A 19,523-nucleotide genomic window follows, 5' to 3' on the forward strand; every position below is an offset into this window, starting at 1 on the left:
GAGAGCACTGAATTCCCTGCTGTTCTTGCCTCTTTGCTTGAGTCACTGAGGGACCCTACTGGGGTGATACTTCCCCCTGACTGTGGTTGTCTTCATCTTACAGGAATGAGGATTGCAAATCATGGTTTGGGTGGGAAAGGACCTTAAAGCCCATCCAGTCACAACCCCCCTGCACGGGCAGGGACACCTCCCACCAGCCCAAGTTGCTCCAAGCCCCATCCAACCTGCCCTTCAACACTGCCAGGGATGGGGCAGCCACAGCTTCCCTGGGCAACCTGGGCCAGGCTCTCACCACCCTCACACTCCAGAATTCCCTCCTCATGTCTCACCTCAACCTCCCTCTGCCAGTTTTCATCCATCCCCCCTTGTCCTCTCCCTCCCTGCCCTTGTCCCAAGCCCCTCCCCAGCTTTCCTGGAGCCCCTTCAGGCACTGGAAGGTGCTCTCAGGTCTCCCTGGAGCCTTCTCTTCTCCAGGCTGAACACCCCAACTCTCCCAGCCTGTCCTCATAGGAGATATGCTCCAGCCCTCTATTTGAGACAGATTCAGCATTCTGCATCCTTACAGGCACATTCTACAGACAAGTAAAAGATGAAACAATTCTGGCAGAGGTTGCAAAATAACTTTCCAAAAAACACCACAACCAAGTGAAACCTCCATGTGTAACATCAGCCCAAGCCTGATGCCGTTTGGGCTGGTTTATTGTTTTATTAGCCTAGAATGAAATGTGTCAGATGGTATTTTCTAGTTTTTATCTTGAACCAGAATCCTTTTGTTTGGGATGGCAGGAGATACATCTGACTCTCCAGCTAACACCACTTGCCACTTTCCCAACTGTCCTCAGAAGAATCCTCCTGGAACGTTGTGGGAGGTAGCCAAGGAAGCAAGGAGAGTGTGCCCTGCAGCCAGGGACCAGGGGGAGTCGGTGGAAATTTTTGCCTAATTGTTTTGTTTATGCAACTCTGTAGAGGATTTCCAGTGGGTTTCCTAATGAACTGGTTTGTTGTTGAGACTTAAGGCAATGCTGGTAATTACACTAGAAACAGGGGGTCAAGACTCATCATCTTTCCCACAAGCTTTCAACCATCAACACACAAACTATGCAGTTTTGGTTTTTCTTCTTCTCCTCAAAGTTTAACTCTTCATTTACTGGCAGAATACCTGCTCCACTCATCTCCCAGACACAGAGATGTAATTCATGTGCCTTTGTCACTTCTCCAACCCTGACTCTCTGTGAGAGTCTGAGTGGAAATGGAGGTTTGGGTTGAGTGGAAGGGAAATTAAACTGGAGTTTGTTCTGTCATATTGGGTGAGTATGAACTAGATCTCAAGTAGCACCCAAGGAATCCAATAACTGGGAGGACTTTCTGTTTCTCTCAAAAGCTGAAACTCTCTACCTTGTGCTGGAAAATTATGGAGAGTTTAGGGGTGTTGTCTGCATTAGCAAGATGTGTTCCTTTCAAGCACTGCAGGGATTTCTTAGCTGCCTTTTGAACTTCATCTTTCATTCCCAGTAACTTGCTTTTAGGCTTCATTGTTATGAAAAAACAGATATAAAAGCTTTAAGTGAAGGTTTTGGGCTGCCATTTAATGGTGGCATAGTAGCTGAAAGAAGATCAACTTTGAGCATATTTGGGTTTCTTATATTTAAATGTCCATTAAGACAAAGGAGGAGCCTGGCTGAGGCTTCAGCTGTGCAGTGGGTCCTGATCTCATCTAAATGTGAGGGGGTTTTCCATGAGAACCAGAGGTGCCAATTTAACTGCATCACTTTGGTGACTGTTTCTACATCAGGAGAAGGGTAATTTTGCATTAACTTTTTATATATTATAGAACAGATGAGGTTCAGTTTAGTGCTAATAGCTGGGAAGAGAGGGAGATATCATGACAAAAATGATGCTTGAGGTTGAATGAACCTGCCTTTTTCCATATATCATTTAATTATATTACTGCAAGGAGACAGTCTTTTTATTTGGCTGTTATATAGACTTATTAGTCTTCTTATTTAAAAAAAAATCAGGGAAATAAGATAACAGTTACATATTCAGTAGCCACAAATTTCCCTCTGTCAGTCTTTGAGTTCTAATAAATGAGACAGGGTTCCTGGTGTGGTCAGATATTTCACCACAGTCTCCAACTTTGAGAAGCAGATGATAAAGTAATAAGTAGAGGAAGAATGTTGGTTTTCTGTATTTGAAAAGTGCTTCATTGTGGATTTCCCTATAGTATTTTTGCATGTGCTTAGGTTGCAAGTTTCCTCTGCATGTTCTTATCCTATATGGTGAGAACAAAGTCCTTAACTTCTGCCAAAGGAGAGATGAGGCCAGGAAAAGCCTTCAGAAGATGGAACAAATTGTGTTCCTACAGATTTGGGGAATATTGAAGCTCCTTTTGTCTTCTTGCTGGTTTGGATCTCAGATCCCTCATAACTGAAGGCAAAGAGCTAACCTGAAAACTGGTCTTGAGTTTAGTTTTATTTTTTTTTCCACCCCCATTTTCAGGACTTGCAGTTGGTCCTTAGAGATCTCAGTTATAAATATTCTGCTGTTTATTCTTTTGTTTGATCTGTTGCAGGGGGGGTTGGATCTAGATGATCTTTAAGGTCCTTTCACACCCAAATCATTCTATGATTCATGAAACGGGTTTTTGTATCTCTCCTTAGTGGTGGTGTTATAAGTGTAGACATGTTAGTTTTTAATTCCATTTTGTTTCTGTAAAGTTGAATAATGTAATATGGAAGTGTTAGAATTTGAGAGGGGGAAATGGAATCTGGAGGATATGTTCTGCAGAAATTGGGATAGAGAGAGACCGAGGTGGGAGGTGCAGGAATAGTGTCTCTGAGGAAATACATGTGTTTATGAGCACAATTAAATACTTGGAAAGAAATACGACTCTGTTTATATGGAAGGGGAAGCAATAAATGGAAATGGGTATCATTGACAGGGGAACACAAGCTTGCTGCTTTTGTCCTGCTCTCATGGAATAAGAGCAAAGGAAGTTTCTCACCCTTCTCTACCCACAGTTTCCTCCTCTGATCTCCCCCATTCTCCTCCCCCCTCCAACCCCTCATGCACACATGCATATTCCCTTTTGGAGTTGTATTGGAAGCATCTATTGTATTAAGCAGGATCTCTCTGTTGGGTCTGAGAGAAGGGTACGGAAAAGTACCCTGGTTATTATGGGAACGTGAATGGGACCAACCTCAGCAGCTGAGGAAGTAGAACTGTATGGTCTGGAAGAAGCCCCAGAGGAAAGAGGCTTTGTAAATTATTCATGCTTGCTAGTGTGAAAGCAATAAAATCAAATTAAAATTGAAATACAAACATACATCATGTTAGATTTGTGTAAAGAAGGGAACTTGGCCACTGCAGGCTGCTGCTGGTGTGGAGCACTGGAGATTGCAGCCCATGGTGGCATTTCTCTGAGTAGCATCCAGAGAGCTCAGGAGGTGGGCTCTGATAACCTGTGGTTACTTTACATTTCTGTGAGACTTTGGAGCTGCTGGTAGCTGGAGACCTTGAGACCTGTCTGCCTCAGGATTGGCTCTGTTTGATTTGAAGGAGCTGCCATTTGTGTGCTGCAGCATCTTGGTTCCAGGTTCGGATCAGAAAGTGGATCATTCCCCTATTAAGCCATTTTTCATGCCTTGTAAAGGCATGAAGCTACAGTCTCTGTAGCTCCCTGATGATGGGTGCTATGGGGTGCTCTTCTGTATTCCTTTTTGTAGCAGTGTACAGGTGCTTTTAACATTTCTTAAGGGAAAATGATTGCAGATCTGCTCAATACAAATCCCTTAAGCCAATATTGATGGAGGTGCCGGTGAGAAGCTTCTGCCTGGCCAGGAATTTGAAGCATGGATACCATCTGTGTTCCAGGCACTCCTTGGCCAAATTACATTTCCAATCTTTCCGTCCCACACTATTATTCATTGAATGAATTGAGTTTTCCTGAAAGTGTCTGTCCATAAAAACTCCTTCCCACTCGGTGCACTCAGGTTATTGCTGCTCTCCTGGTCAGAGCAGCAGAAGGTAGCCAGCAGTCTTTGCAAAATGAAAAACAGGAGTTGTGAGGGAAGTGGGATGGCTGAGAACTGTACAGAAAGACTCTTTTTTTCTCTCTTTAACTATGGCCATAAATCTTTTAATAATGGTAGTGAGAAATGAAAGAAGAAAGGGGAGAAGCAAGTTTAATTTCCTGCTTTTCTGCGAAGAAAAGGTGTGGAGGGAGGGTGAAAAACAAATCCTGCAGAGTGTCTGTAATTTCCTCATCCTCAGTTTGAAGGTGAAAAGCAATTAGTCCAAGTGCACACCAAGCAAAGCTTTGCACCTTAGAGCAGAACTAGAAGGGGTCTCAACTTTTCACACACAGCAGCAAAGCTGGAGCTGCAGCCCCCAGGAGGCAGGTGGGTATCAGGGTGTTGCTGCCTCCTTTTCAGTCCTGCACCTTCTTTTGGGCTAAAAGTTGAAAAAGACTAGAGGCTTGTTCAGTCTGTGTCCTGGATGGGAATTCCAGGTCCTGGTAATTATGTGCTTCATCAGAACAAATGGATATCCAAGTGAAACCACCTGTAATTAGTCTTTTTGTAGGTAGGTACAATCTCAAGGGTGTCATTCCAGAGGTTAATTCTAATGAGCATTTACTGCTTGAAATGCATCGTGCACTTTTTTTTTTGGCTTAGGCATCTGTGGTTTAGATGCAGTATGTAGTTATTGTTGTAGCCTTTTGCATTTCTCTACAGTCTTGTGAATGATTTATGTGCAGTATCATGATGTATAATTAGGAAGTTTAACTGCTTAGGTTAGTCTTTTGTTCCTTTAAGACTTTTTTCTGTTATGAAGTGATACTAATAATCTCTTTTCAGCCTGAAAACTGCAAGAGACTGGCTAAAGGAGGGGATGTAGGTTTGAGATCAGGCTCAGACTTGATCAAAGTTATCACTGTCTAATGACTAGGGAAGCTGTGGCTGCTCCATCCCTGGCAGTGTTGAAGGGCAGGTTGAATGGGGCTTGGAGCAACCTGGGCTGGTGGGAGGTGTCCCTGCCCATGCAGGGGGTGGGACTGGATGATCTTGAAGGTCCCTTTCAACTCAGACCCTCCTATGATTCTGTGATGACTAGGTGTCAGCAGCCAGAAAGTTTTATCTTGGTTGGTGGGCTTAGAGGGACAAGAAAACTCTTGGGAGCAGGGTCTTCAACTGCCCTCAGAGTGTGGCAGCTGGTGCTGTCTCTGGTCTCTCCAAGGGCAGGTAGAGTCAATGCTTTCCATTAAGCTGAAAAACCCCATCATTAATGAATACTAATAAATCATCCTAGCATTGACCCACCCTGGCAACCCACTGTAGGCCCTGCAGACCAAGTGTTAATTTTGCCTCTGGAGAAAAGCAAACTCAGCCAACAAGAAAATGTCCCTCTGCTCTGACCTGCTGGTGGTGTCTGGGTTGCTCTTGCAGTGCACCTGCCGCAAAGACATGGTGAAGATTTCCATGGATGTTTTTGTGAGGATTCTGCAACCAGAACGTTATGATTTATGGAAACAAGGAAAAGACATTGCTGTCCTGGACCATATGAAACCCACAGCTCTGACTAGCCCAGAACTAGATGCCTGGAATGAGACAAAACCAGAATTGAAGGCTAAAGTGCTTCGCAGGTAAAGAGAAAAAAAGAAAAACAAGTTGTGTCTGAGCACTGTGGTTTGTTTTAACTGCTGTAAATCTTAGTTTGGGATAGTTCAAACTCTATTTGTATTTGTTAATACTTTGTCTTGTAATTTTTCTTGGGTAATGTTCTCCCTCGGTGGTCTCTTTCCTTTAAATGTTACAGAAGTGCATGTTTTCTAAAAGTAGGACACTCTGTGTCCTCTCACATCTCATCTCTTATCCTGGAAGACAAAAAAGTTTCTAGTAAACATTTACAGCTTCACTTATCAGAAAGCAGGAGGGAAAAAACCCATCAATTGCAAACAGGATTTTATGCATGCCTGTCTGTGCTTCCTTTGATCTCTGTATTAATTTTCTACGAGTTTGTATTTTTGTCTGTTTCAGCATGCTTGAATTGAGAATTTGGCATGCTAACCTTTTAATCTTGGAATCTTGCTTTATAGGATAGGAGATGAGGAAGAGGACAACAAACACCGGTATGTGACTTCCCTCATCAACGTAAATGACTTCATTCTTATTCCTGTCAAGTTTTGTAAAAGAATAACTCCCTTTTCAGTTAGCTTTTTCCATGCCTGCTTCCTTGAAAGGGCATGGAAAACCCTTGGGCATTGGGGTTTCTCAGACCTCTTCTTGGTTTTATGTAGACATGGGAGAACTTCCCTTCCTCATCAAGCTTGCTTGAAGAAAAAGCCTCACTGTTGCAAAAACTGGGTGACCACAGGGCTTTCATGTCCCCCTGTAGTGTGTGTGCCCTTCCATGTGCTCCCTCCCTTTTTACATCACACTCATTCCTGCTCTGCCTCTTCCCCAAAGTGCTTGCAGCACACAAAGCTTTCTGCTCTCTGCTCTTTGTTGCATTTCTGGTATGAGTGTTGTACAGAAATCGTACCTTTTTGTCCAGGTGTGTCAATTTGGCTTGTAATTTCAGTTCCAACATCACTTCTCTGAAATCCAGGAAAAAAAGCTTTAAATGCACTTTAGGTTTCTGGGGTCATCTTTGAGAGGATCCTTTGAGTAACAGTTTAAAAGCTACTGAGCAGATCATTTGATAACTGATTTATTTAGGCATTCTATCAAAGAAAAAAGGTAACATGCTAGTTAGATTGTGTCTCTTTCTCTAGAACTGGTCTTTGTCACCCAGTTTTCAGTCACCTGGAGTGGCTTTGGACTGGTGATCCTGTCCTGCCTTTTCTACATGAAATGATTTGTCCATTGTTTTACAAATGCTGAAATGGAAAAGTGTGTTCCCCACCAAATCCATGCTCCAAAAGCCATAACAAAAAGGGTATTTTGAGAGAGAGCTGATCTCTGCAGTGCTGCTCCACTCAGGTTATCTTCCTAAAATGTTTTCAGCTATTCCTTCTGTAGTGAGCTTCAGGAAAATCAGTGTAGAAGAAGGTCAGAAGCTGTGATTTCTGCTCTATGTACAATCACTGTCTGAACTCCAGTGGGTCCCTCGATATTCTTCTTCCTCATCTGGAAACTGGGAATCTCTTTACTGCCTGTGGCCATTACAGTACTTAGATAAATGTAATGTTTGCACAATGCTAAGTACTGAATGAACACCAAGGATTATTTTCCCTCTGCTTGGCAGAGGAGCCTCTCTCTTAACCTGAGCTCTCACAACAGATGCAGGTATTTTATTTCCCCCCTTATCTCTTCATAGTTTCCTAGATTATGTCACTATTATCCTGAAGCAGTTTTGAAGCTGTCAAATACTGCTTAGCAGTCATCTCTCTCCCCTATGCTTGGAAAGACATCATTTTACTTGAACACCTGCTTTTCTCAGCAGGATGGACTTACTGGAAGAATGGGATTCACCTCTGCTCAGACCTCTTCACAGTTGTATCTACTTAAATTAAGTCACTCTGTGGTCTCTTCTTCAAAGGGCACAACTGCTACTTTTTTTGCCAGCTCTTTTGGAAAATGGAGCTTTTAAACTCCACAGAGAGAGATGTTATTTCTTCTCTAAGGTCATTCATCCTTACCTTGAAAAATTCAACTTTGTTTACTTTATGGCTGCAGCAAGAGACTGTTTAAATCTAGTCCACAAAAAGCCCCTTTCTGGTATGGAATGATATCAGATTCAGAACATTTTTACTTCTGGAATCATGCAGCCTTCAGCTGTTGTTGGGGAAGCACACTTCCTTTAAATGATGTGCTTTCTGACTGTCTGAATTTTTCCACAACTTCAGAGTCAGAAAAGCACTGCAAAAAGAGCTTTTTTACCTGCTGTGAATAGAAAGCTTTGTGATTTAATTTTTGCCTGGCATTTCTACACCCCAGGAATAAAACACACGCTGCACTAAAATTAGCTTGTAACACTTGAGTGTACTCCTATGTTTTCTTCACCAACGATGGAAAGTTCCAGCTGCAATGGGAAAGTCTCACAGGTTTCTCTCCTCCTCCCACCTTGCTTTTCCCTTTACAGAGAAGGTGATATGTAACTTAGGGTATGGTGAAGAGAAAAGTTGATCCTTCTGGGTTCAGCTGAGTGTTCCTGCTAATAAATGTCTTGCAGGTGTGAAGTTAACATCTATACTTGGAGAGCTACCATATGGTTAGAGTCTAGCAATTATAAATGACTCTGCATATGGATCAACTTTCTTTTCTATCAATCATTCATCTCAGGTTGAATTTTTTTTTCTTCCTCCTTTGTTGGTTACCTGATTAAGGGCTCTTCACTCCATTGTGCTCCAAATCTAATTAGCAGCTGAAGTTCTGGGCTCTGAGGCTGGGAACCTGAATTGCAGCTTTTCTGGAGCTTTGGGCTGATGCTGTGATTGCATTTTAGAGTTTGTGACATGATGGTAGATGCAAAGGGCCTGGAGCAGGGAGGCCATATGGAAGATGCTGCTTTCAAAATAATCCCTACGTGCTAAAAATGGTGTAAAAATTGCAGCTTTCTGAATCAGTCTCTTTTTAAGAGCTTGTTTAAACTCAACATTCAAGCAGCCATTGAATAGATCAGGTAGAATAAATGGCTCTGGGTCTGCTTGGGATGAAGTTAACTTTCTTGATAGCAGCCCAAGGGGCTGTGTTTGGGATTGGTGGCTGCCCCCAGTGATTTGGCTCTGGCTGAACAGGGTTTGCACCATGTCCAGAGTTAATCTGTTTCCTGCTTTTCTCCCTGCCTGGTGGTAGGCTGGGGCAGGAGACTGGGAGGGGACACAGCTGACCCAGAGGGGCCAAGGGGTTATATTCTGTACTATAAAACATGACACTGAGCAGTAAAAACTGGGGCAGAGTTAGGGGGAAGAGGGTTGGCTTCCAAGGTGGCTGTTGTTTGGAGACTGGCTGGGCATTGGTCTGCCTGTGGGAGATGGTGAGTGGATTTCCTTTGCTGATTTCATTCTCTTTTTATTCTTTCCTCTTCCCTTCACCTGTTAAACTGTCTTTGTCTCAACTGACAAGTTTTGTGGCTGTTCTTCCTGCTCATCCCCTGTCCCACTGGAGAGGCAGGGAGTGAGTGAGTAGCTGTGTGGGTACTTGGCTCCTAATACAGTTCCTAACCAAAATACATGATCCTGACTTCTGAATCTGCATTTATGTATTGTGGCCACTGTCATCCCTTTGTCTTAGTGGCACTGACTCTTTAAAAAGAACAACATTGCTATTGACTCGTTAGTGTTTGTCTGATCATATTAATATGCACTTTTTTTTAGTTAGACTTCTCCATGGGCCTTGCACCCTGTGAATTATGGTACTGAAAAGTCACAGACTACCTATTGCTTATGCTAAATGCATCTATTACAGTGTGTTCTTAGAAACTGGTAGTGCTGGGTCATGTTTCAGAGCTGGAAGATGATGCTTTGCAGACTTCCAGCAGTTTCCGTGTCCAGAATGAAAAGAAATGATGGGATGGAGGCAGAGGATGAAAGGCAGATGTGTAACAAATTTTCATCTCTATTTTGACATACAAACAAAATAGATGTAAAATACAATGAAAATAATTTTAACTGCAGCTCATGAGATCCTTTCATTAGGATCAGTGGGAAAAGCTCTGCAAGAAACACCCAGGCTGCTGTGAATGGATCTTAAATGTTGTGCTATGCAAGGCTCATCTGTTCCCTTTCAGATATCTTGTTTTGCCCTGTAGCTATTGTTAGCTACCTTGTGGTTTATTTCTCCAAAGAAGATTCTTTTGTTTTGTATTCAGCATTTTAAGGCAGTGATAACTGTGTATGTTGAAGGCTGTTCTTTTATGTCAAATCACACTTCTGTACTTCTAGGTCTCACAGAAAAAGAAGTCAACCCAGAAGACATAAAACAGAGGATCAGAAGTCTCTTGGGGATGTCATGGCTATTGAAACTGCCTTGGAAGATGTGAAAGTGAAGGAGGAGCTGAAAAGAGGGGCAGATCTAGAGGAAGAGGAGAGAACCAAAGTGATTGAGGGAGAAGGTGAGGGCCCTGCTCCCTGATGGCAGATCAGTGGAGAGCAGGGGCAAGACAGCTCTCTAAAACACTTGTGTAAATAACTTGTCTGCTGTTGTTTATTTCTGTTGAAGTACCAGTGCTTTCCCAATGCTAAATCTGTGCTCACTGAAAGACACCATCATTTACAGCAACAATTGATTTTTCCCTCTCTTTAAGGATTCAGTCCAAATAGGTTTCTTGGCAGGGCTTGAAATTTCTGCCAAAACTATTACAGGTCTGTAAAAATATGTATTAGGGGAGGAATATTTTAAAATATTCCATAGAGAAACAAACAAATATATTTGGTGTCTTACTCTGAGAAGGAAAGATTAGTGCACTCCCTGGTGCAATTAATCTTTTCCCTTTTTCCTTCATTCCTTCCTCCCAGTTTCTTACAGAGACTGTGAATAAAAGCAACCTTAGATTGTGTGGGATCCACAGCTGCTGCATGAGTCCAAGTTGAAGGTTTGGTTTTCTTCAAGCCTGGCTCTAGGAGAGAAGCTTCTTTACTTTCTCTGCCTGGCTGAAGTTCACACCAGGCCATGACAACAATCCCAGTCCTTTGTTTTCTTCTGCATGAAAGCACAGGTTCCAAACTGCTTAGAAGGCAGAGGAGTAAGAGCTAATAAAATGACAGAGCTGTTTGCACACATCTGTGCCTAAATTTCTGTGCAACCTTTGATAAGTCACTTGACTTTTCTCTGCTCACTGGCACTTCTGGACATCATGTTTTTAATATTATGGTCCTGTAAGAAACAATGTCTTTTAAAATTCTTTGAAGCTGTTGGAATACACCAAGACTTAAGGCAAAACATACCTGAAGGCCTGTTGCAAACCCAGAAAATATCTTGGTTTGTGGTTGTTTTTTTTCATGCCATCTTCCTGATACATGTTTTTAGTCTAAAGGCCTGACCTCAGCCATCTTGCTGGGCACTTTTTGGTGACACATTCCTTTCCTTGGCTGTGTATGAAATGTTGCAGTTCTTGCTGGAAGGAAGCTGCTTTATTGTTGTTTTTTTTCCCCCTCTAATGTGAGTGGTTCAGTAGTTGATGTGTCTGGGATGTGCTCTCTCTTTGAGGCACTCTGGAGGGTTTCAAAAACACCAGTGGATTAATTTTCAGATACTGTATATATGCACTGTTTGTTTAGCATTTGGAGCAAACTGATGCTGCAAACTGTTGAGAGAACCTTAATCATGATCTTAAAAGATATCTGTGGAAGCTCTGGGAAAGGAATGGAGGTCTTTGTTCAGTGCCAGAGTCTCTCAGCTCCACTGTGGGTTTTCTCTTTTCATGAGAGATAAGGAGTTTGAATATCATTGTTGTACAGAGCAGGAGCAGCACCGTGCAGATAGTTCATTCCTATTGCCCTAAACCTGGGAGGGTCAGCAGTGTGTTAAATTGTGTTCTTAGCTCTTGTACAGCTTTAACAGTTGAGGGTAATAATAAATAGCCCAAAAATGCTGATACCCCTTCAGAGGCAAGTGGTAAGTGACAAGCATGGATCCAAGATCCTTAGAATGGCAGAGGAACAATAAAGACTCTGTTCTAGCTGAATAAGTGCCAAATCATACACTCAGACCACATGTTAAGAGCTCTGTAACTTAGCACAGGAGGGAAAAAAATTATTTTCAGCACCATTGCAGGAAGTGTCACCAGGACCAGACAATTTGCTTTGCAATTTCTGAGAGGTCTAGTGTTCCCTGTGGCTGTTAGCAAAGACACAAGTTTTTTAATGCAATATGGCAATTAAATACCACCAGATTCTCTAGTTTTCTACGTCTTCCTGCCTGCTTTACCTCTCTAAAGTGTCTAAGACTTTTATCTTGAAAAGGAAAATAGCATCTGTTTGGATGGCCCTGCTCATGGCAGTTTAGCTGTCCACCTCCACCTTCACTTCCTTTTTCTCTTCCTCTGATTTTACTTTGGCTTCATGTCTGACTTACACCACAAAAGATGACCTTGAGAAGGAGGAAGAATCAAAGTAATATTTGATAGTTTCAAAGTAGGTCTTATGCTTTGTGTTGGTTATTTGGACTAGCTGAGTATTAATAACTTGTAGTCAAGATTTGTGACCCATATACCTTAAGGTGTTTTCTTTCGGTTTTTATGACTCAGCCTAATATTAATAATTTATTATGTTGCTATTAATGCATTTAGAATTCTTAGCAGGTTGTCTTGGGAGTAGAAATGAAAAGGGAAAACCTGTAAGCTCTGCAGTTCTCTGGGTGTGCTGAGCAGCAGAAATACATCCCAGTGAGTCAGCAGGGTTACCTGTGGGGCTGTGCCTGTTCAGAGTCCTGCTGTCCTGGGCTACAAACCATGTATCTTCCAGGAGGATTCCTTTTGTTTTGTTTTCAGTAACGTGAGAAGCAGCAATGCAGCACCAAACTGCAAAGCAGTCTGTCATTTCCCACCACATTTCATCAAATGCTGTTTCCACTTACGCTCTGGAGTGCAGCTGTAAACTAGGACATCATTACATGAAGTGGTGCTGTGACCAAGCTGCCTGAAAAACCAGAACTGAAAACTTCTCTGCTGTCATCTCTCTGCAAGGGCAGACTGGTGCAGAATTGATTTCTAGATGACCCTTTGCTGCGTGAGGCAAGATCTCATGAACTGGCCAACTGCCAAGCAGTGGCTGGTCTCTCACTGGTTTTTCTCCAGTGTTAGGTCATTAAGAGATGAGACTGTGCAAGGTTTATCATCAAACAATGTCATGGCACAGGGGTTTGTCCTGGAGGCTTTCTGGACTTTTCTGGCATCATGTAGAGAACACAGAGCTTTGTCAGAAATCTGCTGGCAGTCCCTGTGGCCATCTACGTGTTTGTAGCATGTGCTGCTTGAAGTTCTGGTAATGACTGAGCAGACACAACTCCTAGGAGGAAGCACAAGGTGTTTTTTTACCACTTTGGCTTCCTGCTGTTCTGTCAGTTGTGTTCCCATATTCTGTTAGCATAGGATATAAATCCTGGGTGTGCTGGGGTTGCTCTGGGGTAATATTCTCTGCTTAAGTGAAAATGTAAACTCGGTGTTTAGGAGGAGCTTTGGGATGATGGAGTAGTCTTTGTGATTGCTTCATCTTCTTCACAGTCTCCTGTGTGGATTAAAGAAAAACCTTTGAGTGCAACTATGAGACAAACACAGACACTTAAAGGATGCAGTGCTTTATTAGAGGCTTTCTCCTGTGTTTAGCTTCATCTTATCTCTGTGCTTGTGCTTCTGCTAGATTAATAAGCCTAATTTACAGTTGCTTTTTGACCTGCTGACAGTACAGATAATGTAACTGAAGGTGTGGCTAAATTACTGATGCTAAAGCCCATCTCTGATTGTCTTTGCCTGCTACCAGGGGATATTGCTGTAGCAGATGAAGTTCATCCTCTTACAGAAGCTTTTTACAATCTTACTGCCCACAATTAAAGTGTAAGGTCCTGTGTAAGTGACTCAATTTCCCCATATAAGTGATTTGATTTCCCCACCAACACCTCTTCCTCTCAGAGGTAATATATATAGCTGCAACTTCTGTGAGCTCTGTGTAGTATTTCATATTATCTCTAAACAAGCAAGTCTTCTCACCATGAAAAATCATCACCCCACTGCTGCTTTCCACATGTACCAGCTCTGCTACCTGTGCTTTTCCCCTTCACAGGGCAGCTGATGGATTCCTCTGCTAACCTACCCTGCTGATGTGGGCATCCAGTTCCCTTTCCTTTCTGGAAGTATTCGTGACAGCCAGATAGGGATTTGGAAGTTTACCTCACATTTTCCTGGCCTCTGATTTTATAGATCCACTTGCCAACTTGTTTGTTCATCTTAATACAAAAACTTTTAAGCAGAGTTCTAGATGCCAGCTGCTGTCACATCACCCATTCACAAGTCAATAATGCTGGTGAATGGCATTTGTTTTGTTGTTGGGTAGAGAATTCTGCAAGTGTATAGAGAGTAAATATGATCTGGTTTTGTGCAACTGGGGAAAAAATCTAATTTGCCTTTCATTCAGGATGTTTGTTTCTCTAAGGAAATTCAATATTCCTTTCTCTGTGATAGAACAAACCAGTTTATGTGAGGGGCTACCCACACAAGTACAACACTAAGTATTTGGGCTGGCCTTGTTCCCATGTTTATAAATTCGTGTAAATAAAGTCATCAAACCAAATTTCTGGGAAATGTCTTAAAATCATAGAATGGTGAAGCTTGGAAGGGACCTTAAAGATCATCAAGATCCAACCTCCCTGCTAGGAGCAGGGGCACCTCACTGCAGGTTGAGGTATCTTCCAGGAGATTCCAGCAGGGATTATTCAGTGGGATTATTCACCTTCTCTTTTCAAACCCTTCCTCCTTCAGATCCTTGGGTGTTGTGTGATGATTTGTCTGATTTTCTGCTTGCTAGGCTTGGCTGGTTGGCTTTGGTGTAGTCCTTGGTGGAGGAATGTGAGAAGGTTGGGATTGGTGGAGCATCATCGTTAGGGTGAATAGTCTGTCTGCTGTTGCCATCAGCCCTCCTCCCCATCCTAGTAGTGGGAAAATTACCTTTTGCAGCAGATTGATCTAGTCACAGCATCTGCAGGTGAAAAACAATCTCTTGTGAAACAAATAGAGCCCTGGCATCAGTCTGTGGAGCATCTATTATTTACTTCCCTTTGAGTGAACTGATACCTTCAGTCATGAAGTGGGGGGATAGCTGGACAAAGGGAACATACATCTCCTAGATGGAATAAGGCAGGATGTGAAGGCATCTCCTTTCCTAACCTGGAGACACTTGCTTAATGGAGACTAGGAATTTTAATTACTGCTGTAAACTCAAGATTGTGTGGCTCCTTTAACAGAGATCTGTTGGGAAGATGGATGGGGAGGACTTTTATGGGTCGTTACTGCCTCTGGTAAAAATATTGAGATGGCTGGCTGTTCAAGAAGTGTTTTTGTTGTCACAGCCATGTAAGAGACCTGCAACACTTTGCAGATAAGATGAATGACAGTAAGCACAGAGAAACAAGGACAAATGGAGTGAGCGTTAGGAAAGGATATCTCAGTAACCAGTGCTGGCGTCGTGTCTGTTACAGACTTAGTTCAATGCTGTACTTGATTTATGCTTTAAAGGCATCTTTTTTAAAAGCCCTTACAGTAGAAATCTTTTGGTAATAATGAATCAGGGATCTTTATTCAATTCTTCATTTCCTTGGGCTGGTGAATGCATTGATGCACAGTAATAGTCAGATAAGAGCTGTGCTTGCAAAGAGAGGGAGCAGAAAATGGGGGTGGCCCAGAGGTTAGGCCAAACTAGTGCCACACAGCAGTGGTCTCCAGACTTTTTTGATTGCACCCCCTTATCAGCACAAGAATGTTGAGCACACCTCCCAGTATGTGTATACTTATTTATAAAAATCTGTACATGTATTACTGTACTAATACATTATGTCCATTATAAAAAAAATGCACAAATGTTTTTAAAAGGAGGAGATAAGATAAAATACTATTTAAAAGATCTGTTTGACAATGGTACAAACATATTTTCTTCTTGCACCCCAGGGGATGGTCTTGCACACCCCACTTTGGAGGCTGGTGATCCAGAAAACTTGAAGCACAGAGTCAGGGCTAATGTCAGATATTACATCTTTTTGGCACATTGTCCAGTTTCTTAGGGTTTTAGATATTTTCCCTCTGGGCAACATTCATTTTGGCAGCCTTTCTGCTCCAGTCAGGAATGAAATACTCCATAGAAATGACAAGAGTCTTTTATTTCTAAAATGGACTTTTCTAAGGCAGTGCTGAGGTCCTGCTGAACGTGTCTGCAGCTTTCAGTCTGCCTCTTGGAGGGGAGAGGTGGTGCCAGAATGTCCTGAGTTAGCCCAGCTATTTGATAGAAGGAGAAAAACTACTGAATGCCTAGAAGTCTCGCCATGTGAGCCTAAATGTTGCCTATTTCTTGAAGCAGGTGACTGCAAAGTGAAGGCCCGTCCTCCAAAAGTAAAAGGGGAGAGGAAGAAGAAGCACCTTTTCCATCAACACCAGCACCACCTGCAAGCGCCTCAAGCTTCTCTGCAGCAGCAGCAGCAGCCGCTGCCCAACCCAGCAGTCCCACCACAGCAGCTGGCAGAGGAGGAGGTGCCACCAGCACGGCCACCAGCACCTGCCACAGTGCCCACAGCAGAAAAGAGCCTGCCCCCTGCTCCCCTGAACATCATCCAGCCCTTGGAGGCACCAGTGGAGGAGGACGACTTCAAACCCCGGCCCATCATTCCCATGCTCTACGTGGTGCCACGGACCAAGAAGGTGGTGTTTGACAAGGAGCGCATGTCCTGCCAACAGGCCTTTGAGCAGTTTGCCACCCAGAGGAGTCCAGGCTGGCGGGAGCAGACTGTCCCTGTGGACATCCCTGTGAAGGAGGAGAAGGCAGAAGTAGAAACTGCAGAGGTGGCTGCAGCGGTCAGTGACGTACAGGTACGTGTGGAGGAGGCGACTATGAGACTTGCTAGTTTTAAGGGACAAGTTGGGGACCAAACTTGGAATGAGAGGAGGCCTGAAATGTGCCTGAGCCTCCAGTGAGGCCATGCCATGTTGGTGACCACAAAGTGCTGTCATGGGAAGAGACTGGTCAAATTCTCACAGCTCAGTCCCTCATGGCACTGGGGCTAGAGGATTAACTGAAGCTGTTATTGTCCTCAAGAGGTGAAAGAGGGAATCTTTTCCTGCTGCTAATACCTAGTCTAGTGGGAGGTGTCCCACTAGGAGGGGCAGGGGGTTAAGAACTAGATGATCTGTAAAGTCCCTTCCGACCTAAACCAGTCTCTGATAATACTGGTCTCAAACAGTATCAAGAAGACCCAGCACAAGCAAGTGGCTGCTGCAGGGCAACTATTCTCAGAGTGGTAAAACCAAACAATCCTCAGGGGAACTTTGATGGCACCAACATTTTAATAATTCCTCTCCCTTGTTTCTGACTTCTGCAGCTGATGAGCTTTCTGCTTCTCCAGCATGTGGTTTATGCTTCTAAGTGTTGGCCTGCTAGGTAGTGCTGCCTGGGGATCTTTTGCATCACGAGATGATAGCATTGGAAAAGCTGGCAGAAAATATGAACATGATGGTTCAGGGCACGTAACCTGTCACAGGCATCTTCTTCCTTTTTCCTAAAGGAGGAAGATGTGTTTGGTGCCCATCACAGAGAGAGGCCTGTGAGCCCCTGTGAGGAGGGTGCAGGCAGTACTTGCAACATGGCCTGGTACACAGAGCAGTGGGTACCAGTATAAATATACTTGCATAAAATGCACTCTGATGTTCTAGTAAAATGTTTCTGGTCCTCTCTGCCCTGTACATGATTCTCGTGCTAGAGTTCCTGGCTCTTTATGTGATTGACCAGACTTTTCATAAGCTAATGGAATGGACAGACTTAAAGGCTGTTCTGACTTTAAGACAACACTAGTTTACCCAACATCCAAGAGACAGCGTTGCCTTTATCTGCTACAGTAATTGGCTCAGGAGGCTTATTGATTACAGCCAAAAGGCAGTGGAAAGTTTGCTATGGAAATTCAGGAACTCTTTATGACAAGGATTCTGCCTCTCTTGTCCTTGTAATCCCCCTTGCTTACCAAGATATTTTGGGGTTCCCTTCCAGCTGCCTCTTGTTTGTTCTGGGCTCTTTCTGGTTTGTTCTGGGCTCTTTCTGGTTTGTTCTGGACTCTTTTTGGTTTGTTCCGATCTCTTTTTGGTTTGTTCTGGACTCTTTCTGGTTTGTTCCAGACTGCTTCTGCTTTTTCAAAGATGAAGATGGAGATAAAGAAGAGTCGTCGTCATCCCCTGGGCAAACCACCAACGCGCTCCCCGTTGTCGGTGGTGAAGCAGGAGACCTCGAGTGATGAGGGTGAGTGCAGCAGCATTAAGGATGCTTGTGTGTCTTGTCTGAGCTGAAAAAATTGCTGAAGCTGTTAACAGAACTGGATGATCTGAAACTTTTTGTGTTACACTTAGCTGATAGAAAATGCAGCATGTTCCCATTTTCATAACCCAGCTGGAAACGAAATTCAGCCGTGGGAGGTGTCCCTTCTCACCTCCCTCCCTTTTTTCTCTCAAGAAAAATATTTTGCTGGCTGCAGAATGAGGCAGCATTTTGGGCAAAGGGAAAAAAGAGTTCAGAGAAAACAACCTCTTAAAGTAAAAGCTCCTTCTTAGATACTGCATTGAAATTACATCTGTTCACCTCAGAGGGCAGTAGAGGTTGGGTCTGCTGTGATGTGTATGGGGAAAGTTAATTCTAAGTTTCTGGATGGGTTTTTAAATTTATGTCAATGTTGGGGTCCGGCTTTTCTTGGCAGATCCAGAAATGAGAATTAGAAAGTCTCTCAGTGTTTAAATGCACATCCCTGGGTTGTTTTTTTTTCCCATGTTCCAGTCACTGTGAATGCCACAGCAGTCTGAACCCAGAGAAAACAAACTTCTCTTACCTCTCGCTTCTGTTCTGTGCCTGTAATTTACTGCTTCTGGGTCTTGCCCATGTGATAAAGTACTTGGAATATATAGAAAAGTCCACAGTAAGAAGCTTTTGCATGCTGGGACATGTACACAATGGTGTAGCTCGCAGCCCCTGCTTTCAAGGTACTTGAAACTTCAAATTCAAAAGGAGAACATCCTTGGTGTTTGCTCTCCTTCCGAGGGTTTTAGAGAACCTTTAAGTAGGAAGTGGATACTCTGCACATACATAGCTCCAGTTCCTTGCCAAGGATGATGCATTTGATGTCTTGCACATCTGTAAAGTAGAGTGAAGCACTGAAAGGCAGTTGAGATTAGTGAGCTGGTTTTGGTGTGAGACCTTGCAGCAAACTTTGTGTGAAGGGTCCTCATTAGGCAGCATCTTTTCACAGGTTTGACTTTGGGATGGTGTGCAGGGGCTTTGCTGCCTGACTCAAGAGCAACTTTCTGTGAAAGCTGGCATTTCTTGGGGGCTGATGTACAGCACTGGTGGGTAAAATCTGATCAAACAGATTCTTTTCTTCCCTGCCAGGGAATAGAAGCAGCTCTCTGCACTCCTTGCTTTTTCAGGGCTAACGTGTAGGGATGATGTGGAGGCTGCAGTGAGGAAGAGTGAGCATGTAAATTAAGGCAATGCAAATGTTACACTAAGCTTCAGTTGACACAAATTGGTAGACTTTTCTACTTGTGTATAACTTGCTTAAAATATAGGAGCCATCCTGAGTGCCATGTGTCACCCAGAATCCATCCTGGGATGAGTGCAGGTGATGATAACATAACATACTACAGTCATTTCCTTTCTTCTGTCACTCTGGATTATGATCCTGGTTTCATTGATTTCCCTGACACCATAAATCCCTGCCTGTCTCTTTATGTGCCTTGACTAAAATTTGGACAAACACATGGTTTGGTTTTTGGGTCATGTCTTAAAATGTCATTAAAGGTGCTTGATCTCTTCAAAAGGTGAGGGTTGAGCTCTGCTTTGGAAGTGA

General features: G+C 43.3%; 1 protein-coding gene across 3 annotated transcripts in view; it reads left to right on the forward strand.

Annotated features, from left to right (window-relative positions):
* KDM4B (lysine demethylase 4B) overlaps nt 1–19,523 on the forward strand; it is a 95,280-nt gene that overhangs the window by 53,805 nt on the left and 21,952 nt on the right. Inside the window, exons 9-13 of one of the 3 annotated variants that reach the window (XM_051639691.1) lie at nt 5,448–5,644; nt 6,098–6,130; nt 9,887–10,056; nt 16,001–16,509; nt 17,806–17,926. In XM_051639691.1, coding sequence (XP_051495651.1) covers nt 5,448–5,644; nt 6,098–6,130; nt 9,887–10,056; nt 16,001–16,509; nt 17,806–17,926 — 1,030 coding nt within the window. The remainder of the gene's footprint in view (nt 1–5,447; nt 5,645–6,097; nt 6,131–9,886; nt 10,057–16,000; nt 16,510–17,805; nt 17,927–19,523) is intronic. The other 2 variants (XM_051639692.1, XM_051639693.1) reach the window with 2 other exon arrangements.

Source organism: Apus apus, chromosome 24 (assembly GCF_020740795.1).
Source record: "Apus apus isolate bApuApu2 chromosome 24, bApuApu2.pri.cur, whole genome shotgun sequence".
NCBI classification, from domain to species: domain Eukaryota; kingdom Metazoa; phylum Chordata; class Aves; order Apodiformes; family Apodidae; genus Apus; species Apus apus.